The sequence below is a fragment of the Lithobates pipiens genome, unplaced genomic scaffold, assembly GCF_037356315.1.
Source record: "Lithobates pipiens isolate NorthernLeopardFrog02 unplaced genomic scaffold, aLitPip1_a1.2 Scaffold_25, whole genome shotgun sequence".
NCBI lineage: Eukaryota > Metazoa > Chordata > Amphibia > Anura > Ranidae > Lithobates > Lithobates pipiens.
In genome coordinates, this window is record NW_027507787.1 from 164,876,718 (window position 1) to 164,904,533 (window position 27,816).

The 27,816-nt window shown below is 43.2% G+C and overlaps 1 protein-coding gene across 2 annotated transcripts; it reads left to right on the plus strand.

Moving 5' to 3' along the window:
• Positions 1-3,189: 3,189 nt before the first annotated feature.
• Positions 3,190-27,816, plus strand: ITPRIP (inositol 1,4,5-trisphosphate receptor interacting protein). Of its 2 annotated transcripts, none has more exons than XM_077455089.1 (2): positions 3,190-3,354; positions 23,933-27,816. In XM_077455089.1, the coding sequence occupies exon 2, from the start codon at positions 23,940-23,942 to the stop codon at positions 25,563-25,565; it is 1,626 nt and encodes a 541-aa protein (XP_077311215.1). In that variant the 5' UTR covers positions 3,190-3,354; positions 23,933-23,939; the 3' UTR covers positions 25,566-27,816. The 2 variants fall into 2 exon arrangements, with proteins under 2 accessions (XP_077311215.1, XP_077311216.1); XM_077455090.1 differs by lacking the exon at positions 3,190-3,354 and adding an exon at positions 13,314-13,452.

Below are 27,816 nucleotides of genomic sequence, written 5' to 3' on the forward strand. Positions count from 1 at the left end.
TATTAATATTAATAGAACAAACATTAATACTACTGCTACTACTAATAATAATAATAGAAATAATATTACTACTACTACTACTACTAATAATAATAATAATAATAATAATAATAGAAATAATATTACTACTACTACTACTAGAAATAATGGTAATACTACTACTACTACTATTAATAATATAAATGATATTACTACTACTATTTCTAATAATAATATTAGTAGAAATAATATTATAAATAATATCACTACTACTAATAATAAAAATAACGTTAATACTACTGCTGCTACTACTACTACTACTACTACTACTACTATTAATAAGAATATTAGAAATTATTAGAAATTATATTACTACTTTTACTTCTAATAATAATATTACTATAAATAATATTAGAAATAATATGAATAGAAATAATATTACTACTACTAATAATAATAATAATAATAGAAATACAGTAATATTGCTACCACTACTACTAATAATAATACATAAATAAAACATCTCCCATGTATGTAGTGGAGTTCATCTTTAAAGCAGCATTAGTCCCGGTTCACACCAGTGCGCTCTGCGAGATCGCATGTGATTTGCCCCACACTGCAATGCAAATCATGTGATATGATGTCCATACGATGCAATTTCAGCCATACAGATAGTATGGCTGATATAATATTGCATTACATTCGGACCGCACAGGACCCTTTTTTTGGTCCGCACCAGATTTAGATAGCATGGTGCGATCCGATTCATGTCCAAACTGTCAGTTTGCAGTGTGAGTATGTGAGCTGAAATGGGGGTGTCATTAACATTGTATTGACACTCCCAGCAGTTCGCATATGGCAGTGTGAACTGCTGTGCGAGTTGGTTGCGATGTGGGAACCCCCAGTGGATTTGCAGGGTTCCTGCATGGCACAAGTGTGAACTGAGCCTTAAATCCAAAACCAAAAATGTAATACATTGCAGCTTACCAGTCATTAGATGTGGTGGTTTTCTTTTCTTTTTTTTGGCTTTTACCCTCTGTTTTCACCTGGTGATCTGGCCACCAGTAATACACCTCCTGTATTAGAGCGCCCCCACTCTGGATGAAGGAGTACATGACAGCAGCATTGGCAGTCAGGGAGGAGGGGAGTGTTAGATATACTAGCAGATTTAAATATATTAACAAACTGAAGTTAAACTCCAGCTCACACTTTTTAATCGGTTTCAGAAAAAAGTTTTTCCTTTTTGGATAAAGGCTGATCATTGTAAGCATCCCTGTCAGTGATACATGGTTTGTCTCATGTCTCTAACTAATATATTCTACTGGAGAGCTTGTACTTTTAAACAACAGACTTACTGGCTGGATCACCAGATGAAAATATAAGAAAGAAAGCCTCAAGAAGGAAACGAATGCAGCCATCACATCTAAGAATTGGTAAGCTGCAATATAATCAATGTTTTCTTTTGGGTTTAATGTTGCGTTAACTCTTCAGACTCTGAATCCAGGAGGTTCCCACGGCTGGGTGCAGCTGAAGCGTCGCACAGAGGGAGGATTGTCTGGGCACAGGCTCTGCTTGTTTCTGGAGGCAAGTACAGATGTTGCTATGAGTGCTGCCAGTTAAGGTGGCACCAGATTACTGCCAGCTGCCGAGTTACCCTGAGGATGCCTATCTGCCTGACTTCAATTATAACTAACTATGAGATCTTAATGAACTGTGCACAGAAGCGGCTGGTCATAGTCATAACCCTTAAAACGGTATTAAAACCAAAATCGAACATTTATTATATTGCAGCTTCCCAATTCTTAGATGTGATGGCTGCATTCATTTTCTTTTTAAGGCTTTATTTCTTCTATTTCCATCTGGTGATCCAGCCTGTAAGTTCTGTTTTTCAACAGAAAAGCTCTCCTGCAGTTACAGGGATGAGACAAACCATTTATCACTGACAGGGGTGCTTAAAATGATAAATTTTATTTATTTATTTAAAACCTCTAAGGTACCACATATACACACATCTGCATTTGTGATGGAAGCGCAGTCCCAGATCGGAGACTGAGCTGTCACCAACAGCTCCAGGTCTGGTACTAATGATCAGAATTCAGGAAGACTCTGTAAAACCCGCTCCTGTACTCTCTTTTTGCTCAAAATGGAGAAAAAGACACATTGATTGGATCATGCCAGAGGGGAAAATAATAATATAAAAAAATAATAATAATAATAATAATAAAATGATAATAATAAAAGAAAATAGAAAATAGCTAGATCAAGGCTTGGTCTAGGTTAGTGTCAGAGTTGAAGATCAAGGTTGGGGTCAAATGTCAGAGTCAGTGGGCTCCATTCACAAAGCGTTTTTCAAAAAGTTTTTAGTATTCGCTAAAAAAACACTACTAAAATACCATAATCCACTTCTGTGAATGGAGCCCATTATGTTTTAGGTAGGGTTAAAATTGTATTTTTAGAAAATTGCATAGCAATTGACTTAAAGCCTGTGTACAGACCATTTTCTGTGCTGTACAGATGTTTTTCATTGATTTAAAACAGAAAATACTTCATTTGGCCACTAGATGGCAAAAATGATGACGTGAATCTCTTATGATATTTAGCGCTGTCTAGTGGTCAAATATGATATTTTTTTATTTTTAAGTTAATGAAGAGCAATTTGTCCAGCACAGCAGATATCCAAATAGAATATATTTTTTTTCTTTTTGTAGCTTTTAAACAGAATGAATGTACTTGCACATTCACAGAGTGAATTACTATGCATATTTATTATAACTAGATCCCTTAGTGGTTTCTTGGTCCTACTATTGGTACAAACAACAAATATTATTGAATTATATTTATATATTTTTATATCTTCGTATATTGATATATTATATAGAATTTATTTTGGTCTTTTTGGTGTTGGGTCATGTTATTGACAAGAAAACATACAGCTAAAATGAAAAAAAAGATTATTTCGGGTCAGCTTTCATTTGATGATGAAAAAAATAAAGAGATAATATCCATTACTATTTACCCCTACATAAAGTCCCAAATTTATCCTATAAGAAAATAATTACAAGAAGTATTTGAAAAGATATGCACAGTTTAACAAAGCTTTAAAACTTGGTGCAGGCGATATGGTAAAGTATTGGCACTATGACATTGCTATCTCCTCCGGTCCACCTTAAGAAGGACCAGGCAGATTTCTCAGATACTTTTTTTTTTTTTTTCATCAGTGATGACATCCAGGAAACTGCAGAAAGTCAGAGAGAGAGAAAGAGCGGGCGGCGGAGAGGGGAACCCAGTCTGTGCAGGTCCCAGCACCCTGCCACCGTTACCACCCAACATCTGGGACATGGACTGAGACCAGGTACAGAGGGACACCGTCCCCAGGTAAGGGAACCCTCCATCACCCCCTCCATCACTCACCTTCTACTGTCTTTAAACTAAATTCTGTCTCTTTAAAAATTGCATCTGTCACATGTGAGGCCATATCCCAGTATGTCAGAGAGGACCCATACAAGGCCCATACAAAACTTAGATCGAACATAATGGCATATAGGGGCATATTTATAAAGCCATGAATGCAACTTTTACTAAACATTCACTGGTGGTGGTGAATCCATCACTGTTATTTTAAACATATGTACCAGGAACATTCACCTGCAGTGAATGCCAGATTTACATTTATTCATTGTGTGCTGCTGATCTCCTGCATCCTCATTCAGCCACTTCCTATAGACATGCACTCGCTCCAGTGTGGATTGCACATCAATGCTTTGGTAGTGACCATACCTGCTCAATGTGTGCTAGCATGGCTGCTTGTAGCCCCCACCAGGGATGCATGTGAGAGGGTGATAACACAGTAGCAGGGATAGGAGGCAGCTGTTACCCTATATCAGGAAGTGCCTGGAAAAGGACTTTCAAGGCAGGATCACCAGGTGTTTAATGCAGAAGCTGTTATTGATGCACCTCTAAAAAAAATTCTGCAGTGGAATACTTTTCAGAAGTGTTTGTCAGGTGGTGAGACGGCGATATGCTACTTCCTCACCACCATAAATGCAGCACCAGCACACCACAATCACGTACATTGCACACAGTGGCTCTGAAAATGCTCCAATCAGTTGCGCTGATACCCACGAACACCACTAGGGGGAGTCATATTTGCTGTGGCTTCTAAGTAAAGTATCATGGCCATGGTATGTTTTAACCCCCTGTTCAGGGGCATTTCCATTGTAAGGAGGGTAAAATAGAAACACGGCTCAACCCCTTGGTTTTAATACCCTTCAACTGCAATCCAAATGAGGCTCTGTTCATACCTATGCAGTTGCAACCATGCATATTTTATGGTTGCCCATTCATTTCAGTGGGCTGCCTTACACGCAAAAATCGCATGTAAGTGTGAGCGCCTTTTTTTTATTTTATTTTTTTTAATTGTGCTGCACCAAAACCCATGGTACTTTGTTACCAATCATTCTGGCACATGAGCAGATTAGCAAGATGTTTTGGGGTGCAACTAAGAATTAATTACGCCACAGTGCACCTGCAAAAGGGTTGTGTATTTTTGTGCGATTTTGCCTGCATTCCTGCAGCAAACAAATGTTAACCTAGCCTAAATGAAAGATCCAGATTTAAAAATATTTAACACAACATTTGAAGTGTATATAAAGCCAAAATGTTTTATTTATTATTATATTTGAATTTATTATTGTATTTATTATGATAATTTTATGAATAATTGTATTTATTATTATAATTTATTTATTTATTCTTTAGTTATTTTGGTTTTGATTTAGGATACAGTGGCGAGGGTTAGTACCCCTGTCTAGATTTTTTATTTTTTTTTGCTGTTTGTCCTCATTAGGGACATACACCCTCCCTGTGTATCTTGGTGACCACCATCACCAGGACCGAAAGTGAGGAAGGAACCAAAAATAACAATTGTCACCAGAACAGGAATAGAGAAGAAATCTTCCAGTAGGGACACTTTGTTGCAGACAGTTGAATCGGCCCTTCACATTGACTGTGGCTTTGAAATGGTGCAACTTCATCTGAAATTGCAAAATTTGAAAGATCCATGTCAGTGTGACTTGTAAGACATCTGTGTGGCCTCATGCACAGATGTCTATTCAAGTCGCACCCAAAATTGCCAAAAATAGTGCAGGAACTACTTTTTCAAATCGATGTGGCACCGCAAAGACATGGCGTGATTAGGAAGGTGCAGCACTTTGTTAGTTTTGCACACATGCTCATTCTTTGACATGTGCACAGATCTAACACAAAGTCCTGTACCTCCCTAATCATGCCCACGCATGCACAGATCTGCCACAGGCCATTCCTGGGTACTGGAGGATGGGCAGAACGCTTTGGCACTTCTGCACACTCATGGAATGGGTGCAAATTCATTCTGGATGCAACTAAGACTAAAGAGTGGGAAAAAAATTAGTCCCCTGGTTTTTCTTTCCATCTGCGTCGCACGCGCATGTCCCGGACCACCAAAGGGGGTGAAGGGCCAGTAGTACGGGGCCTGAAATTCCTCTTTAGGGTCAGCTCACACCATGAAGCGCACAGGAACGCACTGCATGACCTTTGTGGCTAGTAAGGAGTATATTTAAATGGAAATTAATGGTGCCTGGAGTTCAGCTTTATTCAAAATAAAATATTTAAAAATAAAAAAATTCTTGAAATTAAATAAAAATAATAAAAATCTATGGTTTGATTTTTAGAATCTTTTTTTTTTTTTTTTTTTTTTTTTACATTTCTGACCCAAAAAAAGGCATATGTGGTTATGATCTCCGGTCACTGCTATGGCCAAACTCAGAGGAAACTCGGTGTCATGTTGTAACATTATTACACGGACATTGTAACATTATGACAGATGTTGCGGAAGCGCACTAAAATATCTTATTGGTAATCTTCTCTGATCTTCTCTTGTGAAAAGATCTCTTGTGTTCCCTTACCTCATGCACATGGGACGTTATCAAAAAAAGCATTAGCTGTACCCGTAGAATAAATTCTGCAGCGTTTTTCAGCATTTCTTAGCGTTTATTAGCTTTTATTTTTTTTATTTTTTTTGCAGAACTATACTCTTTGGCACATCTGTGCACATGCCGGAGTTTTCTGCAGATATGCAAAGGCAGCAAAAGGGTTGGGACCTCCCTGACAGTTGCCTTTGTGCATGTGTGGGAAACTTTGCATGTGCAGAGTTATAATATCCAGGTATAATTTACCTGGATACACAGAGTAGTTGCGGTGATACACTATATTGTCAGTAGTATTGGAACGCCTGCCTTTACACGCACATGAACTTTAATGTCTTAGTCCGTAGGGTTCAATATTGGGTTGGACAACCCTTTTCAGCTATAACGGCTTCAACTCTTCTGGGAAGGCCGTCCACAAGGTTTAGGAGTGTGTCTATGGGAATGTTTGATCATTTTTCCAGAAGCTCTAATTCATCCAAAAGATGTTCTATCGGGTTGAGGCCAGTCAGGTTCCTCTACCCCAAACTCGCTCATCCATGTCTTTATGGACCTTGCTTTGTGCACTGGTGCCCAGTCATGTTGGGACAGGAAGGGGCCATCCCCAAATTGTTCCCACAAAGTTGGGAGCATGAAATGGTCCAAAATGTCTTGGTATGCCTATGCCTTAAGTACTTCACTGGAACTAAGGGGCCAAGCCCAACCCCTGAAAAATAACCCCACACTATAATCCCCCTCCACCAAATGATTTGGACCAGTGCACAAAGCAAGGTCCATAAAGACATGGATGAGCGAGTTTGGAGTGAAGGAACCTGACTGGCCTGCAAAGAGTCCTGACCTCAACCTCAAACCGCGAGCCAAACCTGACTTCACAAATGCACTTCTGGAAGAATGGTCAAACATTCCCATAGACACACTCCTAAACCTTGTGGACAGCCTTCCCAGAAGAGTTGAAGCTGTTATAGCTGCAAATGGTTGGCCAACTCAATATTGAACCCTATGGACTAAGCCTGGAATGCCATTAAGGTTCATGTGAGTGTAAAAGCAGGTGTTACAATACTCTTGACAATATAGTGTATGTACAGTTTTACTAACACATGTCAAAGTTGCAAAATTGCATTCAAGCGTTAGCATTTTTTTAGTGACACAATCTCTGATTTGAAAAGAAAAAATCCTGTTCAAATATGTATGCTTAACTTTAAAAAGTCCCTTCTATTGCTCTCAGCCCCCTTCAAATCTCCCAATTGGCTACATTTGTTCTCCATAACCCCACTGTATATAGGAATGTAGCCCCCCTCTCTTTCTTGCTCTTGAAATGGACTATGGGATTTGTAGTGTGCATAGAGCAGTGCACATGACCACAACTGAGGGTCTGGCACCTGACACCTGACACCTATGCCAATTATTTTTTTTAATTTATTACAGGTTCTTACATAGAGCCATCAATTTATACAGCGCTTTACATATTCTTATTATACATCCAAAATCAGTCCCTCCTCAAGCTGACAATCTAAGGTCCCTAACTCACATTCATACATATACTGCGACAGGAGACCATTAAAGAGGAAGTAAACTCTTCCAATACAATTGTTTCCCCCTTTCCTGCAAAGTAAAGGCATAATGTGCTAGTATGCATAGCATACTAGCACATTATATGACACTTAACTGCAAACGAAGCCCGTGCCGTCCCCGCTGCAGGCCACTTCCCCTGGTCTTCCTTCTGAGGCTGTGTGACTGGACCGAGCCGCATGATGTCACTCCCGCAAATGCGCGCTGGAGCCGACAGTCACAGTAATCGCTCCTGAAGAAACGGCACAAGCGGCTGATCCTTTAGTGTGCGCCGTTTAGGAGATATTTACAATACCTAAAGGTAAGCTTTATTCTAGGTTTACAACCTCTTTAACCCACCAGCATGCCTTTTGAGTGTGGGAAGAAACCCACACAGGCAGAGGGAGAACAAGCAAACCCAAGGCAAGTAGTGCTGTGGTTGGGATTCAAACCCACAACCCTAGTGCTGCCATGCAGAAGTGCTAACCACTTAGCCAATGTGCTGCTCATAGCTAGCTATAGCCTTTCCTCCAACCTTCAATAACTTCTGAAAAGCCTATCAGTACAATCAGTGCTTCTTCCTTTGGGTTTACACCTAGGTACTGCATGGTGACAGCTGCTAAAAGCCGCCTAGCGTATGTCATGTGATTTCATTCATGCTGAAAATCACTCCAAGACACATACGCAGTATAAAGCAAGGAACATCAGCATTCTGCAGCACTCACTTATGATGAGTTTTCAAAAATTACCTGTTAAAGGGGTTGTAAAGGTAAATGTTTTTTCACCTTAATGCATTCTATGCATTAAGGTGAAAAAACATCTGACAGTGCCGGCGCCCCCCCGTTTTACTTACCTCACCCCTCGAAAATCCCGCGCTCCTCCCCCGCCGTCCTTTCCACCGTTCATCCTGGCCGATGATTGGCTGGAGTGGATGGATGGAAAGCAGCGCAGCCATTGGCTCGCACTGCTGTCAATCACATCCACTGACGCAGAGCGCCGGGGGGGGTGGGGCCGTGTGATACAGCGAGTGGCTATAGCCTCCAGCTGTATCACGGGAGCGCGCCCGCAGATGCTTTCCACCATGCGAGGGAGCTCGCATGAACGTGAGAAGCACCTGCGGGAGGAAGCAGAGACAGCCACCGAGGGACCCCAGAAGAGCAGGTTCAGGGCCACTCTGTGCAAAACGAGCTGCACAGCGGAGGTAAGTATAACATGTTTGTTATTTTAAAAAATATATATATATTCACTTTACAATCCCTTTAACCACTTGCCGACCGCCGCACGACGATGTACGTCCATTTTTTGAAGAGGGATATCTCGGTAACGGCAGCAGCTGCTGCCACAACCGAGGTGTCCATCTCTTCAGGCGGCAGTCGGCTGTACGATAACGGTGGTCTCCGCGGCGGATTCGCCGCGAGATCACCGCTATCGGCGGCGGGAGAGGTGCCACCCCCCCTCCCGCCGCCCTCCCGCACCTTCCGCCGCTTACCGGAGCCGTCGGTAGCGGTGGAGGCGATCGGGTCCTTCAGTCTGCTGGGCATAGAGACAAGTGAGGCTAAGATGGCCCCCACTCGTCTCTATACCATAGGAGGGCGGAAGCGACGTCAAAACGTCACTTCCGCCCATACCTCTTAAAGGTATATTTTTTTTTTTAAATGTCAGATTTTTTTTTTTTTTTTTTTTTTTTTTGCATTTTAGCCCAAATATGAGATCTGAGGACCTTTTGACCCCAGATCTCATATTTAAGAGGACCTGTCATGCTTTTTTCTATTACAAGGAATGTTTACATTCCTTGTAATAGGAATAAAAGTGATCCATTTTTTTTTTTTTTTTTTTTTAAAGTGTAAAAATAAATAAAATAAATTAAAATAAATAAGAAAAAAAAAAAATTAAAAACACCCCGTTACGACGAGCTTGCGCACAGAAGCGAGCGCATACGTGAGTAGCGCCCGCATATGAAAACGGTGGTCAAACCACATATGTGAGGTATCGCCGCGATCGGTAGAGCGAGAGCAATAATTCTAGCCCTAGACCTCCTCTGTAACGCAAAAAATGCAACCTGTAGAATTTTTTAAATGTCGCTTATGGAGATTTTTGAGGCTAAAAGTTTGACGCCATTCCACGAGCGGGCGCAATTTTGAAGCGTGACATGTTGGGTATCAATTTACTCGGCATACCATTATCTTTCACAGTATAAAAAAAAATTGGGCTAATTTTACTGTTGTCTTATTTTTTTATTCAAAAAAGTGAATTTTTTCCAAAAAAAGTGCGCTTCTAAGACCGCTGCGCAAATACGGTGTGAAAAAAAGTATTTCAATGACCGCCATTTTATTCTCTAGGGAGTTAGAAAAAAAACAATATAAAATGTTTGGGGGTTCTAAGTAATTTTCTAGCAAAAAAAACTGTTTTAAACATGGAAACACCAAGTCCGAAAAAGAGGCCTGGTCCTTAAGTGGTTAATCCTGCCAGAAATCCAGTGCTGCCCTGTGCACTCTGCAGTGTTTTCATCTCTGCTCAGCTTTCTGTGTGAACTACAGAACACCTTCACCCTACACTGAGGAAAGAGTGTTCTTTAGTCCCAAATAGACATGTACAGAATGAAAAAAAATTGTTTCGCTTGGATTTATTATATAAATAATTTTGTTTCGTTAAATTTGTTTAATTTGTTTTCGAAATTCGTTTAGTTTTTTTAGTTGGCGAATTAGATTCAGATTCTCCAAATTTGGTTGAATTGAATAGAATTCAAATTTATTATAGTCAAAATTCCAGAAGTTCAGCTCTGAGCTCAGCTCCCCACTGGCCAGGGAGCAGTGGCGGCCCACTTGGCCTCCGAGCTCTCCCAGTTGTGTGACGATAGCGAATTAATATTCGTTATTTTCACACTAAATCTTCTCCCCCCCTCCAATCAGGAAGCGAGTCAGAGACCCATTTCTTGATTGGCCAAAATGGTAGGCGATCCTATTGAACGCCAAGGAGGAGAGAGGAAAAGCACGGTGGAAGCCGTGGAGGGTAGGACACCGGAGCCACTGCTCGCAGCCCACCACGCTGAGGACACTGGAGCCGCTGCTCACAGCCCGCCACCTGCCACGCTGAGTACACCGGAGCTGCTGCCCACAATCCTCTGCAAGTCACCCGCCACCTAGATGGGGTAAGTGCCGGACTGATCGGCAGATGGGGGGGGGAGAAGAGATTTGGTTGGGCTGGACTTTAAAACCCAACGCTGGGCTATTTTTTATGGTCCTCAACTGGTTAAAATGTCTTCAACCTAGAGGTGTCCCCTCTAGTTCTTCTTTTCTGCCACAGGATCTCCTCAGTCTTCTGGGGTTATTGATGCTGGAAGGAAGACTGAGAACATCATGTGAGTACTGATGAGCTAGGACATGTTAAGATCCCAGTAAGAACCTACTTGAGCAAACCCTCCAGGAAGCTGTCACTGTACTGGGCCAATCATAAGCGGCCAAGGCATTCCCTGCCTTGCAGCTGCATGCATACATCCTTGTATACGTGCGGCTACAAGGCAAGCAATGCCCCAGCCACAGATGATTGGCCCAGTACAAGTGACAGCTTCCTGGCGGGCTTGCACAGGTAGGTTCTTACTAGGATCCAAACATGTCAAAGCTCATCAGTACTCACAGGATAGCCTCAGTCTTCGGGGTTTATTGTCTTTGGAAGGAAGACTGAGTACTGATGAGCTTGATCATGTTTGGATCCCAGTGAGGACCTGCTTGATTGAGCCCTCAAGGAATCTGCCACTGTACTGGGCCAATCATAAGCAGCCAAGACATTTCCAGCCCAGCAGCTACATGTATGCACCCTTGTATAAGTGTGGATGCAGAGAAAGCCAATGCCCCAGCCGCAGATTGGTAGCCCAGTACAAGTGACAGCTTTTTGGTGGGCTTGAGCAGGTGCGTTCTTAATAGGATCTGAACATGTCTAAGCTCATCAGTACTCACAGGATGTCCTCAGTCTTCCTTCCAGTGTCAATGAACTCAGGAAGACAGAGGGTAGCTGGTGGCAGAAGAGAAGTACTGCAGGTTGAAGACTTTTAAGCCAGCTGGGGACCATAAAAAATAGTCCAGAGTTGGGTTTTAAAGCCCAATCCAAACAAATCTCTTTTAGTTTTTAATAAAGTAAGAAAATGTTAGAATTTCTGGTTGACTCATTTCCTATGGCTTACTGTCTCAGTGACCACATAGGAAGTGAGGTGTAATCTCTGTAACACAGACATAGCAAGCAACCTCTACCCTTCTAACACTAAAAATAAAAATGTTGGTTTGGTTCTGTCTGATACATAAAAAAATGGTTTGGAATCAGACTTTAAAGTTACCGATAAAAGTAGAGTAGGCTCCAGATGGCAGATGAGAGGTGGAAATCCCTTTTAAGGAGGAACTTCAGTTAGTTTTTACTTTTTTTAAAAGTCAACTGCTACAAATACTATAGCTGCTGAATTTTGGAAATCAGCTACTTGTAAGTGCCTGGGATCCAGTACTGTCTTCCCACAACTGGTTCTTCTTACTGCTGCGGTCCACAGCGCCACCATCATGGATATGGGAGCCTCCTACGGCTTCCTGAGGAATCACAGCCAGCTCCCCGCTACGCATGTGCATGCTTTTAAATGGTCCTCCAGCTTCCTGGAATATGTTACATGACCCAGGAGGCTGCGAGAGGGCAAGGAAAGGGTAGAGGGGCCGGGGGTGGGCTCTAGGGCCATCATCCTCACCTACGTGAGGATTGTGGGAGTGTCTGTAAGAATCGGTACTCATCTTTGGTGTTATTTGAGTGGCATTCTACTTTAAGGAGGTCAAGTTTGATTCTGTTGAAGTAACAAGACTAAAAGGGGAACTGATGAAATCAGAATTGAGGTCCGAAACCAGTTAAAGTGGTTGTAAACCCCCCCTGAGACATTTTTACATATAGGAAAGCCTGTAATAAGGCTTACCTATATGTACTGAAAATATCTCCTAAACATGCACCGTTTAGGAAATGTTTACCTTGTAGTGTGCTGATGAGGTCATCGGCGCATGCGCAGTGAAGAAACGGACATCCGTGCCGTTTCTCCACCAGCATGTGCCATGACTGGTGGCTCCCGGAAGGAAGAGGGGCAAAGATAGACACTTCCACCAGCGGAGACATCGTGGGCTTTGTAAGTGTCACATAATGGGCTAGTATGTAATGCATACTAGCCCATTATGCTTTTACTTTGCAGGGGAATAAAGAGGAAGTAAAGCCCATCAGGGTTTACTTCCTCTTTAGCTATTACAGTGACTCAAACCACAGAAATGTAGAAAGAAGCTCAAAATCCAAATAGAAGAGCATTCAAGACACTTTTCATTGGTAATATAAAACTGGCAATGCGTTTTGGGGGTCAAAGCATCCCTGTCTTAGTCCGTAGGGTTCAATATTGAGTTGGCCCACTCTTTGCAGCTATAACAGCAAGTTTGGCTTTAAATAGCAATTTATAGGAGGGTCAGTAGACATGCCCATTGTGCAGCACTACTGAGTAAGAAGCAAAAAGTGCCTTTGTACTTTAATAATATAAAAGGGCAATTATATTTTTTAAAACTATACAATACATCATTAACACACAATGATTGGTTAAAATCATCTGATCACACTTATTGTGTGTCTGGCAAACTCTGTAGGTCCACTTTAAATATTGTCTATACACAATAAAGTGGTTATTACAGTAAATGTTACGGTTAGTAATCATGTATAGCACCTGTCTACAAGCCTGGGGGGGTGACATTGTCTGCAAAGTAGAAATGACTTTATCCAGCAGAGCGCGGGCTGGGGGTGAAGTGTACAAGGTGTGTTCAGCTGGAAGTTCCAGATCCAAATCGGCTGAACATTATGTTTGGATCTGGGTGGAGGTGGTGGGGCTCCACCCTGATAATTGCTCTGTATTGAGGAGAGAAGACGGGAATGTCAAATGTGGATTTTCTGCAGAGAAGCGAGCGCGGTCGAGGTAAGATCGAAGAATAACAAAAATAGGGAGCTCAGCGGGAGACCCGAGACAGTTCTTAAAGGAACAGTTCTCATAAACTGGTATATTAGATATGGGTGGATGCTTCTAAATAACACGTGTGCCTCTCTTCTATCAGATACTGCATGGTGGCATGTCTTTATCAGAGTTTCTGGCTCTGCCTCCCAATCTTGGAGTCTTACTCCTCCTGTTGCACTTTGTACAAGAAGCACACTATTAAAGCTGAACTCCAGGCAGGTCTCAGACTCTTTCTGTATTGTATTGAATTGTAATTGTACTGTCTGCCCTCATGTATAAACTGTTGGTGCTATTTAAATCCTCTATTATAATAATAATATCAAAAACACACAGATGCAGCTCTGTAATCATTAATACATAATGATTTATCATAATAATACAGTAAGTTCCTAAATTTGAATTGGTATCAGCCTCTCACAGTCATGTATAGTCAGAGCTCAGATTGGGGAGGGAGAAGCAGTTTAGGGAGCCAATCTTCTCTATTGTATTGCAAGGAGCCTGCTGATAGGCAGAGAGAGCTCATCACTGTGCTGCTTTCCTTTCATTGTCCAATCACAGGCTGGGGGAGGGACAAGACCTTAAAGTGTTACTTAACCACAGCAGGAAAAAAACAGGTTTCCTGCCCTGCCAGAGAGAGCTGTTACATACATTATATTACCAAAAGTATTGGAACGCCTACCTTTACATGCAGACAAACTTTAATGGCATCCCAGTCTTAGTCTGTAGGGTTTGAATATTGAGTTGACCCGCCCTCTGCAGCTATAACAGCTTCAACTCTTCTGGGAAGGTTGTCCACAAAGTTTGGGAGTGTGTCTATGGGAGTGTTTGACCATTCTTCCAGAAGTGCAGTCAGGTTCCTGTACCCCAAACTCGCTCATCCATGTCTGTATGGACCCTGCTTTGTGTACTGGTGGCAGTCATGTTGGAACAGGAAGGGGCCATCCCCAAATTGTTCCCACAATGTTGGGAGCATGAAATTGTCCAAATGTCTTGGTATGCTGACACTTTAAGGGTTCCTTACACTGGAACTATGGGGCCAATGCGCTTCCTAGAAGAGTTGAAGCAGTTATAGTGGCAATGGGATGCCATTACTGTTCATTTGCGTGTAAAGGCAGGTGTCCCTATACATTTGGTAATATAGTATAGTTGATAGGGTCAAATAAAGACACCAATCAATCCAGCTGTGTAAATCTCAGAACTGGATGGACAGAAATGCAAATTATTTGGCCTCTGGAACATCTTCCTTATATGAATTTAGCTCTTTGCCTGGAGTTCAGCTTTATGCCTGGTACATTAAACATAATAGAAAAAACTGTGCCGACCCAAAGAAATAGTCTTAACACTAAAAACATAAATTAAATAAAAATACAAATAGGCAGCAGAAATGTGGGTTAAACACAATAAAAATGATAACAAAAGAAAACTGGGCCACACAAAAAAATAATAAAAAATAAATAAACTGAAAAAATTGAAAATTAATAGTGAAATACCCAAGCAATATATATATATATATATATATATATATACCCAGACAATATATGTATAGTTGATAGTGAAATACCCGAGGAATGTATCCAAACAATATATGTATAAAAGCAAATACTGTACAATCAAGTGAAAATCTCAGTGACTTGTTAATAGTGAAATAAATGATATTTGCACTGTGATTATTGCAGTTCATAGATGTAGAAAAGGAATGATGTTAAACTTGAATAAACAAACTCTTCTTATGCCAATGTCCATATTGGACCACCGCTGTGCTCCACGCAAATAGTGGGTACCATCACCAATATAAAAGCTGCTTACCAGATGGTAACAAACAAATAGCATTCATATTCGCCCAGCCAAAGATCGTTAAACACGGTAAAAAACAACCCTCACTGCAGCCTCCTCGCAGTAAGTATAACCATTGGTCTATAATACGTAGCAACATGGATCATATAAGAAAACTGAGAACCATAGAGTAATACCGTATGGATATGGAATTTATTAAAATTTAGAATAATACAATGTATCAAAAGTATATGAACATATAAAATCAAAACGCTGGCCGGCATTCAGGAGCCCTTCCTCCTTCCTAGACAACGCAGTGACATCACTGCACGTCCTTCCAGACGCGTTTCATCATCAAACAGACGTTCTCAATGGGGAGGTTACAATGGTAAATTTGACAGATGCTGCCATGAAACCAAATATCTGGATATTTTTGCATTTGGTAGATGTCAGAGACCCAACTGTTTGACCAGTTTAGGGTTTCTTGGCAGTCTGGGTCCAGGTCATGTGACCAATCCCAACATTAGGTCATGTGGCCTACAACAGCCATGCACAATGGAAGCCAATCTTTGCCAGTCTCAAGACAATAGCTTTCAATTACCGCTGCATTGGGTCCAAACCTGGAAATGAGGCAGTGCGGCATCTCCTTGTTTTACGGCAGACTAGCGGTTTACCACTTTCCCAATTTTGTTCCCACTTTTGCATTTAGTTTCATTTTCAATTACCTGTTTTATTTACTTATTCCAGGTATTTATATAGCACCGACAATTTACAGATGTCTATTCACTCCCTACCCTCAAGGAGCTCACAATCCAAGGAAGCATTTTTTAACTGCTTCAACACTGGGCACTTTTACCCCTTTCCTTCCCAGGCCAATTTTCAGCTTTTGCACTTTAACCACTTGGGATCCGCGCTATTGCCAAATGACGGCATTAGCGCGGACCTACTTTTCCGGGACTACGTCTATTGACGTCGTCCCGTGCACGAGCGGCCTGCGTGCCCCCTGAGGGGCGCGCACGGCGCGCTCTGTGATCGGCGAGTCCATGAGACTTGCCTGATCACCGATCCGTGCAAGGGGTCGATCCCGACCCCTTATCACGTGATCAGCTGTCAGCCAATGACAGCTGATCATGTGATAGAACGGAGCCGGTAATCGGCTATTATTCCTCCTTGTGCTGACAGCGCGAGAAAAAAAAAAAAGCCGATCACCGGCGGCCGTGATCGGGACATCAAAAAGCCGATCACGGCCAGCAATACAAGCGACCACCTGCCCCCTGCCAGTGCCCACCTGCCCCCTGCAGTGCCATCCTGAATAAAAGTAAGTGCCCCCCGTCAGTGCCACCCAGCAGTGCCCACAGTGCCACCCAGCAGTGCCACCCACAGTGCCCACAATCTGCCTCAAAGGTGCTGCACCCCAGTGCCGCCCATCAGTGCCCAGCAGTGCCGCCCAGCAGTGCCCAGCAGTGCCACCGATCAGAGCCACCTATCAGTGCCACCTATCAGTGCCCATCAGTCCCATCTATCAGTGGTACCTATCAGTGCCCATCCGTGCCACCCATCCGTGCCATCTTATCTGTGCCCATCTTTGCCCATCAGTGCCGCCTTATCTGTGCCCATTGGTGCCGCCTTATCTGTGCCTATTAGTGCCGCCTTAACTATGCCTATCAGTGCCCACCAGTGCAGCCTATCAGTGCCCACCAATGCAGCCTATCAGTGCCCACCAATGCAGCCCATCAGTGCCCACCAATGCAGCCCATCAGTGCCGCCTAATCAGCGCACTTCAATGAAGGAGAAAAATGACCCGTTTGCAAAATTTTATAACAAACTATTAAAACATGATTTTTTTTTTTTTTTTTGCATCTTTTTTTGTTTGTTTAGCAAAAAATAAAACTCTGAGCTGTAACTAAATACCACCAAAAGAAAGCTCTATTTGTGGGAAAAAAAAGATAAAAATTTCATTTGGGTACAGTGTTGTATGACCGCGCAATTGTCATTCAAAGTGCATCAGCGCTGAAAGCTGAAAATTGGTCTGGGACTGAGGGGGGTTTAAGTGCCCAGTAAGCAAGTGGTTAAATAACAATTGCGTGGTCATGCAACGCTGTACCCAAAAAAATGTTTAGCATTTTTTTTGAGACCTAGCTTTCTTTTGGTGGTATTTAATCACCACTGGGTTTTTAATTGTTTGGTAAACAAACAAAAAAAGACCAACAATTTTGAAAAAAAAAAATGTTTTTCTTAGTTTCTGCTATAAAATTTTGTAAATACGTAATTTTTCTCTTTCACTGATGTGCACTGATGAGACTACACTGATTGGCATCACTGATAGGTGGCACTTATAGGCGGCACAGATGGGCACTCATAGGTGGCACTGATGGGCAGTGATTCACATCACTGATGGGCAAAGATTGGCATCACTGGTGGGCACTGGTGTGCTTCAGTGGAGGGCACTGGCAGGCATCACAGATGGGTCTACACTGATAATCATTGCATTGATTATCTGTGTGCATGTCCCCACTAAGGTAAACTGCTTATTGGCTCTCCTCTCCTCGCACGCTGTCATTGTGAGGTGAGGAATGCTGATAACAGACATTTCCTATTTACACTGTGATCAGTTGTGATTGGACACAGCTGATCACATGATAAAGAGCCTACGTCATAGGCTCTTTACGATGATCGGTGATGTAGTGTGTTCAAGGGACACACATCATGGATCGCTGTGCCGTGCACCCCCGGGGGCGTGCACGAGTGGCCCATTCTGAAGGATATCATATGACGTCCAGACAGAACGGGAAAGCCACTGCCCTGTCATCAATCTGCCATTGGCTGGGCAGGCAGTGGTTAACCTTTTTAACACAGGTGAACCCTCAAAATAACTTGCTGGCCGCAGTAAAGCCCTGTAATAATTCTTATATCTACAACTCAGGGTACATTAGTATGATGGTCAGTGGGAAGCATGCTCCTTACATCTTCTATCATTGTAAAGAACCTCCTTCTTACAGATAGCTAAAAAGATCAATGGTATCGGTGGGAACTTATCTGAGAGGCAGACATTACTCATTTCTCAAGGAACCTCTAAAGGATCCCTAGGGTTCCATGGAACCCTGGTTGAGAAAGGCCGATCTAAGGTCCCTATCTCATATAAACACACATACTAGGGCTAGTGTAGACAAGAGCAAATTAACCTACCAGAATGTATTTGGAGTGTTGAAGAAAACCCAGGCAAGCACAGGGAGAACATGCAAACTTCATGTAAATAGTATCCTTTCCAGGATGTGAACCAAAGAGCCCAGTGCTGCAAGGCAAAAATGCTAACCTCTAAACCACTGGGTCCAGGGTATTTTTGGGTTCTCTGCTGCAAGTAGTATCTCCACCCTGAACAATTGCTGTAATCATTTTAAAGCAGGCTTTCTCATCTAGGGTTCCTCCATTGGTTGCTAGGGGTTCCTTGAGCAATGAGCAATTAAATTTCTGCCTCTCAGATTGGTAACCACTTAACCACTGATCTTTTTAGCGATATGTAAGGGGGGATTCTTCCCAATGACCACCATCATAAAGAGGTTTCTCCCCAGTGACCATCACACTAATCTACTGTGAGCTTTGGATATAACAATTATTAGCAGGTGTTCCCTGAGCCCGCAAAGTTAGTGCAAGGATTGCTCCATGTAAAAAGGTTGAGAAAGGCTGTTATAGAGAGTCCCACTCCACCCTGCTGAACTAGTCATTTATTTTATATTACGGAGAATGTATCAGAAGGAGCAGGAAAACCCAAAGGTGAGGGTGAACACCCCAAATTCCCAGGTGCGCAAAAACAGTGCCAGGAACTACAGTTGTTAATGCTCAACCTCAAGTAAGGCTTTGTGTTTGACTTCAAGCTAGCAGGAGAAAAGTTCCAAACTAAGCTTAGAAAGTATGATGTTACAGAAAGGGTAGGTAATACTTGGAAGTGATTTCTAGTAGAACTAGTCAGTCGGTCAAAAGTAAGTGGATTCAAAAAAGGAAAGGGAAAGAAAGTAATGGACTATTTGGTCTTTTTTCCATTTTCAAATTTATTTGTTTAGTTCTGTGTCTAATTAAAGGTGATCTTCACCCTTCAGACAATCTTTACTTCTATCCACTCCCTCCCCTCCTCCCCATCTCTCCCCAAATAGCGCCATTTTTTTCTTACTTATTTATTTTCTACTTTTTTGTTTTTAAGTGTTCAAGACATCCCCTCCCGTTGGTCATTATTCGCCTAGGCGAATGACGTACACTGTCCTCCCTTTGCGTCACATATCCTAGGGGGAATTTTCATTCATTCAGTATAGAAGTAGGGGGGTTGGCCTGGTGGCGCATCATCGGTAGACCTGCCAGCTGAATCCGGAAAAGCCGGCGCCTGCCAAACGCCACAGAAAAACACAGTGCCATGGGATAGAGCGGTGGCAAAATAGAAGAGGATTTCAGTGAGAGAGCGCTGGATCGGCTTGTCGGGTGAGTATCTGAATTGTGCAGAAGACAGCCCCCAATAAAAAGGGGTTAAAAAAAATGGGGGGAGGGGGTTGCGGGGTGAAGATCAGCTTAAAAGACGAACATAAGTCAACTTTTGTTTGATTCCAATGCCACCCTCCAGCACCACCATATTGTGGCCTTTAGGTTCCCGCTGAGCCCTTCAGCACATCTGTGCACATGCAGGGGATTTCCCAGGCATCAGCAAGTATGAAAAGTTTTGGAACTTCCAAAACAGCAATCTTTTGCACATGTGTAGGAAAGCCACACATGTCATTCTTGTCTAGCCAAAAAAATGCAGAAGTGCTAAAAAAGTTCTATTCAATACAAAAAAAATAAATCAATATGCAAATGCACAATTGTGAGAGCAAGGGGGAAGGAGGCAGTGCACAATTAAAGTTTGTTTCTGGTCCGCTTTAAAAACGAAAATGGAGCCCAGCATGCAAGCAAAATCAGTTTCAAAACATATCTGCAAAAAAAAGGGGGGGGGGTTAACAAATTAATAAAAAATTGATCCAAAACCATTATTGTTTCCCTTTCAATCACAGTTGCACAGAATGACAGTCTCAATGGAAATAATTGCTCTCATGCATATGAAAAAATGTAAGCCCTGCCAGGAAAGATATCATTCTTCTGTGTCTTCATAACGCCGAATGGCCTCCCCTCCCTGTGCGTCTGTCAGGTGTAGGAGAGATTAGCGAGGGTGCAGGAGCCGAGGCCTCGCCCTTCCTGGAGACATAGCGTGAAGTTGTTGTTTTGTGTACAGCGGACATTTAGGAAGCGCTGGGTGTAGAGCGGTTTCCTGTGGCTGCTGAGACAGAAGACAAGGTTAAAGTCCAACTCCACTTTTACATTTTTAAAAATATATAAGTATGAAAACATTCTAAAATCTGTAAAAAAGTATAAAAAATAAATAGCTTTGTCTTTGTTATAATACAAAAGCATATCTCGATTCACTGCTCTCCTCCTCTCTAGCGCTGTCCCCTGCAGACTCACCGTTCAGATGTCTAGCATCTGCCCTCTTTGGGGTTGAATGACAACCAGCGCCATTCAACCCACTTTCTGTAAGCCCAGGATGTCAAGGTCCAGCCACCTAGGGAATTATTATCAGGTCACACATGGCTTATTGGAGAATGCCACAGGCAACAGCTTTTCATCATTACGCTTATCTGTAGCATTTACGACCTGCCCACTTCCCAAGACAGAAGAAGAACCCATGACAGTATATGACTAGACTAAAAACCTGTAAGAAAGTAATATATGCAAATTCAAACAAATATAAACTGGGCAGGGGACTTTTAAGGGGTGGAAGCAGAAACCCGGAAACCCAAGGGTCTTCTGGCCAGCCTTGTGATCCTTCCTCATCTCCTTTGGAGGCAGCAGTGGGTGGCCTTGCATTAGTCCAGTTCATTGCAATAGTCCTGTGAACCTAGAACAGTCTTTCTCAAACGTTTTAACATGGAGGAACCTTTGAAATGTCTTTCAGGTCTCAGGGAACCCCAGTCAGTAATTACTATATTTCCCGCTCATGTTACATTATTTTGGTGGTCCATAGAAAAATTTCTTACATTGGTGGTTAGTGGGAGGAATGGCCATCTATCTAGACATAGCTAGAACCACCATTGGTGTGAATGGTCACATATCACAAAAATTACTTGTGCTCAAGGAACCTCCAGCAACCCATAGAGCAGTGGTCTCCAAACTGTGGCCCAGGAGCCAAATGTGTCCCTTTGTTTGCTTTTATCTGGCCCTTAAGGCACTATTCCTCCAACTCACATAAATGAGGGGAAACTATTCCCCTCCACTGACACCGATGATGAAGCACTATATCTCCCACTGAAACCAATGATTGAACACTATCCCTCCTACTGACACCAACGATGGGGAACTATTCCTCCCAGTGACACCATCCACAGGGCAGCATTCCTCCAACTGACACCATCAGTGGGGCACTATTCCTCCTACTGATGCCAATGATGAGGTATTGTTTACTGCAGCAAAAGCTGGGGCATTTTCTACTCCCACTGGCAACAGTCTGGCTCTTCTAAAGCCTGAAGGACAGTAAACTGGCCCTTTGTTTGGAAAGTTTGGAGACCCTTACTCTTGAGGAACCCCAGGGTTCCACAAAACCCTGGTTGAGAAACACAGATTTAAACCAGGGGTCGCCAAACGTTCTAAAAAAAAAGGCCAATTTACTGTCCTTCAGACTTTAAGGGGTACTGGACTATGGCCAGTAGGAATACAAAATGCCCCAATGTCAGTGGAAGTAAACAATGTCTCAGGCTTGGTTGTCAGCAGGAGTAAAAAATAATTAGAGAACAGTATTGGTATTAGTGGGAGGAATAGTGGCCCTTTGTTTGCAGGCTTTCTTGTGCATCATCTTTAGAAGAGTCTTCCTTCTGGTACGACAGCCATGCAGACCAATTTGATGCAGTGTGCGGTGTATGGTATGAGCACTAACAGACTGACCCCCCACCCCCCACCCCTTCAACCTCTGCAGCAATGCTGGCAGCACTCATACGTCTATTTCCCAAAGGCAACCTCTGGATATAACACTGAGCATGTGCACTCAACTTCTTTGGGCGACCATGGCGAGGCCTGTCCTGAGTGGAACCTGTCCTGTTAAACCGTTGTATGGTCTTGGCCACCATGCTGCTGCTCAATATCAGGGTCTTGGCAATCTTCTTATAGCCTAGGCCATCTTTATGTAGAGCAACAATTCTTTTTTCAGATCCTCAGAGGGTTCTTTGCCATGAGGTGCCATGTTGAACTTCCAGTGACCAGTATGAGAGAGTGAGAGTGATAACACTAAATTTAACACACCTGCTCCCCATTCACACCTGAGACCCAATGTGGACATTTTCACTTAGGGGTGTACTCACTTTTATTGCCAGCGGTTTAGACATTAATGGCTGTGTATAGAGTTATTTTGAAGGGACAGCCAATCTAAACTGTTATACAAGCTGTAAGCTCACTACTTTAAATTATAGCAAAGTGTAATTTCTTCAGTGTTGTCACATTAAAAGATATAATAAAATATTTACAAAAATGTGAGGGGTGTACTCACTTATGTGAGATACTGCATATACACTTCTGTAAATATACACCCCCACACTTTAGCTCCAGCACAACACTTGCTTGCATACTATCTCTCCTCAACACGTCCAGCACATCACTCGTTTGCATACTTCCAGGACCAGCCAGCACTGAGATTTAGACCCGACACTGGCTCAGCCAGGCCTTAGCAAATGCCCTTTGCAGGCAGGGACCGTAGGCCCATTTGGTGTAGCAAAAATGCAAGTAGGTAGTCTTGGTGCTAGCTGCACACCTGGCTACTGAGTCCAGTGCCACATCTTCAGGCTCTGCCAGACCTCCCAACTGCAGTTGCCTCTCTCCACTGCCCATGTCACCACAGTCCACTCCACTGGCTCTGCACCCATCCCAAGCTGCAATCTCCTAGTCCACTCAGTCATGCCTCCCCAGTCCTTCCTGACTGTGTGTCACTCACCAGCCCTCCTGGCTGTGACCTGCTGTTCTTCCCTGGAGACTTGCCCGGTAGTGCTCTCTTCCGCTACCCTCTCCTGCTCTTCCTATGCCTCCTGTCCAGAACACCTCCACATGTTCTTAGAAGGTCCTGTCTGCACCCGAACCAAGCCCCCCCCCCCCCCAGACTGGGGAGCACCCTCTCAAGGGCCCCGGAAGCCTAGCACTCCATCTCCAGCTTCCTCCTGAACAACTCCTCTCCAACTGGGCTGGCCTTGGGTATTTTAGGAGGTCTACCCCCTGCCAATCCAAGTTGGGGATTGGTCATGGCTCCTCAGAATACCTCATGCAGCTCCACCTTTCCTCTCCTCCTTCCTCTTCAGAAGGTACTAGAATCTTCTGGAAAGAAGTGGGAGGTGTTGGTGATGCTGCCTGGGAGTCATCAGCTCTGCTCTGAGTTACTCCCGAGTCTCAACACCAAAGCCTGGAAATTTACCTACTCTATCAAACATCCTAGCTATACTACTTCTAGCACACTACAGGGTGCTACAAACGTATCTGTAGTTATACAGGTAATAAATAAACTACAATCTAAAATGAATAACTACTGTATGTAAAAATCTTTCTAAACCAGGTTAATAAAACGTATTTGCTTTGTAGGCATACAGCATAATCATTTTAATTACACCTTTCTCTTGTCTTTCAGAAACACAATGCAAGCTGGGATTTTTAAAGTGTGCCTTGTGGTCATTACGGCCATTGTCAACCACCCGCTTCTCTTCCCCAGTAACAATTCTGCCCTACCTACCACCGATGACCTCATTATCCAAAAACTGAAGGAAAGAGAAGAGAACCTGCAGCTTCAGCAGCTGGAACTTGAGCAACTTTTATCTCGTCAAGAGCCACCCCCAGAAGACGACACTGAAACTGAGAGCAAGCCCACCGAAGATGAATCTTTATGGGATTTCTGGAGTGTAATGTCAATGATTGTCTTTCTGATGATTGAAGTGTGGAGGCAAGACTTCCTAGATAAGAGTCCACAGGAGCAAAGCAAAGAGGAGGATGACTTTATGGTCAATGGAAGCAGCTGCCATGGCGTCTCTTTTCCAAGCAAGACAATGTTGGCTATTTTTCATGACCAGTATATTCGAACAACAACCAATGACGCGGCTCGGACTAGGGAATTTGTTGAGGGTTTTGCAGATGATTTGCTAGAAGCTCTAAGAAGTGTTTGTAACCGTGATGCAGACATGGAAGTTGAAGATAGCATCTGTGTGGGAAGCATGTATGAAAACTGGAGACTCAATAAACCACTGATATGTGACTTGCTTGTACCATTTGCTCCTCCAGAACCCTACTATTTCTGCTGCCAACCTTGGATTACTAGCAAATCCATCATTCCCAATCAACAAAGTTATGGAACAATTCTTGTTTGTGGGCCTGAAGATCAATCAGGTTGTGTCTGTGACAGGAAAAAACTTGGGGAAGACATGCTTTGCCTTCTTCACAACCCAAGCAGCAAAAAGAAGGTCACCAAAGATGTCAATCTATTATGTTCAAAGGAATCCAACTATCTTGACACAGACCAGGTCATGAAATGGTTCCAAACAGCCATAACAAAGGCCTGGGGCAGGATATCACACAAGTATGAGTTTGAACTCACTTTCAACCACTTAGATTATCCAGGAGCTTTAAGAGTCAAATTCAAATCAGGAAAAGTCATCAGTTTCAACATCAGCCCGGTGGTTCAGTATGACGACTCCGATCTGTACTTTATTTCACAGTTCCCCAGCATGGACCGAGCAACCGACTTGGCCTCCAGCATTCACTGGAACTTGTCTTTTGCAGTTTACGAGAGAAGGTTTCTCAAAGATATTGCCAAACATCTCCCAGGAAATGCATGCCACCTCAGTTGCCTACAAATTATAACTTTCCTGCATTCCAAGCAATGTGACATAACTGGCCCAAGTGGCCTGACAAGTTACCACCTAAAGACAGTCCTCTTGCATCTTCTACTGACACGGTCTTATTATGACTGGAGTAACATCATGCTAGAAGATCGATTACGGGACATGTTCAAGAGCCTGGAGAAATGTCTGCTGGAGAAGAGACTCAACCACTTTATGATTGGAAATTCCAAACTTCCAGAGACAGTCAGTCTACCGGAACACTTCCACACAGCAGAACCTCTTAATCTTTTCCGATCATTTGTTCTAAACAGAGATCTTTACCAAAAAACCTTGTCCATGTTCTATGAGATGTTAAAGAACGCTACTGTTGTAATCAATGAATATAGCTTTCACCTTCCTACAGGACCGTCTAACAAAAATTCCCATTAGCAACAATCATGGTGTATTTTGTAAGAATTTAAAAACATGTTATGGAGATAAATGCTGGATTGGAAGTTCCAGGATTTGGATAAGCCAACTTAAGTGTGCCAACTCCATTAAGAACAGATGTATTTTTTTTTTTTTTTACTAATATTGTGAAATATCCTTACGGAGGCTATTTATATGTTCTTACAGCTGCTGTTTATACAATTATACAATTCAATTATAATGAAGACTAACAATTTACCCATACTCAGGAAATGTAAAGGTTTAGTTCAGGGGTTCTCAACCTTTTTGAGACAAGAGCCCAATAAATTGTTCCAAAACCCTCCATGCCCCAACAGAGTAAAATAATGTTTATACTTGCACAATACAAGTATGGGAATACAAAATATTTTTTTAAATGCTGGAAAGCTTTGGATGGGGCTGGGTGTTACTGTGTGGAAGGATGAGAATTCTGGAGGGGGTTAGGGAACTCTGTAGCAGACTTGGTGGCCCTGTGGGGGATAAGGTTTCTGGAAGGGGCTGGGGCATATTGTGAGGGATCGACAGCTGCGGGTCTCTCCAAGAGGCTGGCACACTGTGGAAGATTGGAGAGCAATGCAAGGGCTGGGGGGCTCTGTGGGAGTTTGGGGGGCAGTGCAAGACATTGTTTAAGACATTGTTGTAGGGCATCACAGAGGGACAGTGGCACTGTAGGGGGCTGGTGGGGCACTGTGGGAGGTTCAGGGGGAATATGGGACACTGTTTGAGATTGTGGACACTATGGAGGGATGTAGGCTCTGCAGGGGGCTGAGGGCCACTGTGGGAGGTTGGTGAGCACTATGGAAGCTGGAAGGTCCTGTGGGAGATTAGGGGTCTACAGCTGGCTGGAGGCCCGGCAGCAATTGGGATTCACTGGTTTAGTCTGGAGGAGGTCAGAAGACTCTTTAGCAGACTTGGTGGCCCTGTAGGGGATGAGTTTTCTGTAGGGGGTTGGAGAAAACTGGAGGATGGGGTCTCAGGAGGAGTTGGGGAACCCTCTAGGAGGGTGGGGACTTTGTAGGGTCACTGTGTGAGATTGGAGGGTACTTTAAGGGCTGGAAGGCACTGTGGGAGGTTGGGGGACAATGCGGGACTTGGTTGTAGACTGAGCACTTCAGAGGGGTACTGTGGGGGGGTTGCAATCACTTTGGATGGGTGTGGGGCACTGCAGTCCATTATGGTAGGACACTAAGGAAGGTGGAAGTTCCTGTGGAAGATTAGGAGATTTGTAGTTGGGATCCACTGGTTTAGTCAGGAGGAGGTAAGGAGACTTTGTAGCAGGCCTGGTGGCTCTGCAGAGGATGAGGTTTCAGGAGGGGGCTGGAGGAAACTGTGGGAAATGGTGTCTTAGGAATAGTTGGGGATCTCTCTAGGAGGTTGAGGATTTTTCAGGGGCACTGTGGGAGACTGGAGAGTGTTTTAATGGCTGGGGGCACCGTGGGAGTTTGGTGGGCACTTTAGGGACTGTGGGTCACAGTGGTCCACTATGGAAGGTCATTATGGGAGCCTGGAGGCCCTGTGGGAAGTTAGGGGCTCTGCAGCTGGCTGAAGACCTGGTAGGAGGGAGGCCAAGACCAGGTGGTTGAGAAAAACATATCTATCCAGATATACACTATATTACCAAAAGTATTGGGACACCTGCCTTTACACACACATGAACTTTAATAGGATCCCAGTCTTAGGCCACAGGGTTAAATATTTAGTTGGCCCACCCTTTGCAGCTATAACAGCTTAAACTTGTGGGAAGGCTGTACACAAGGTTTAGGAGTGTGTCTATGGGAATATTTAACCATTATCGCAGAAGTGCATTTGTGAGGTCAGGCGCTGATGTGGACAAGAAGGCCTGGCTCGCAGTCTCAGCTCTAATTAATCCCAAAGGTGTTCTATCGGGTTGAGGTCAGAACTTTGTGCAGGCCAGTCAAGTTCCAAGTTGAGTCCTGACCTCAACCCAATAGAACACCTTTGGGATTCCACGTGCTTAGAAATGTTCTATATATAAATGCCTACAATCGCATGCCCATGTGTATGAGGTTCTAATGCTACCTACATTTTCTGAAATATTTTTAAACAATGTCTGTATGGGACAGAAGGAACAGAGATCAGTGTTTGGTTAAAGCGGCCCTGTCCATAAGTGATGAACATTTGCCTTCCCTGGTTTCTTTCTCTCTCCCTCCCCTAAGGGACATGTTCCTAAAATTTTTAAATTTAAATAAAACTTTTTGATTTTCATAACAAA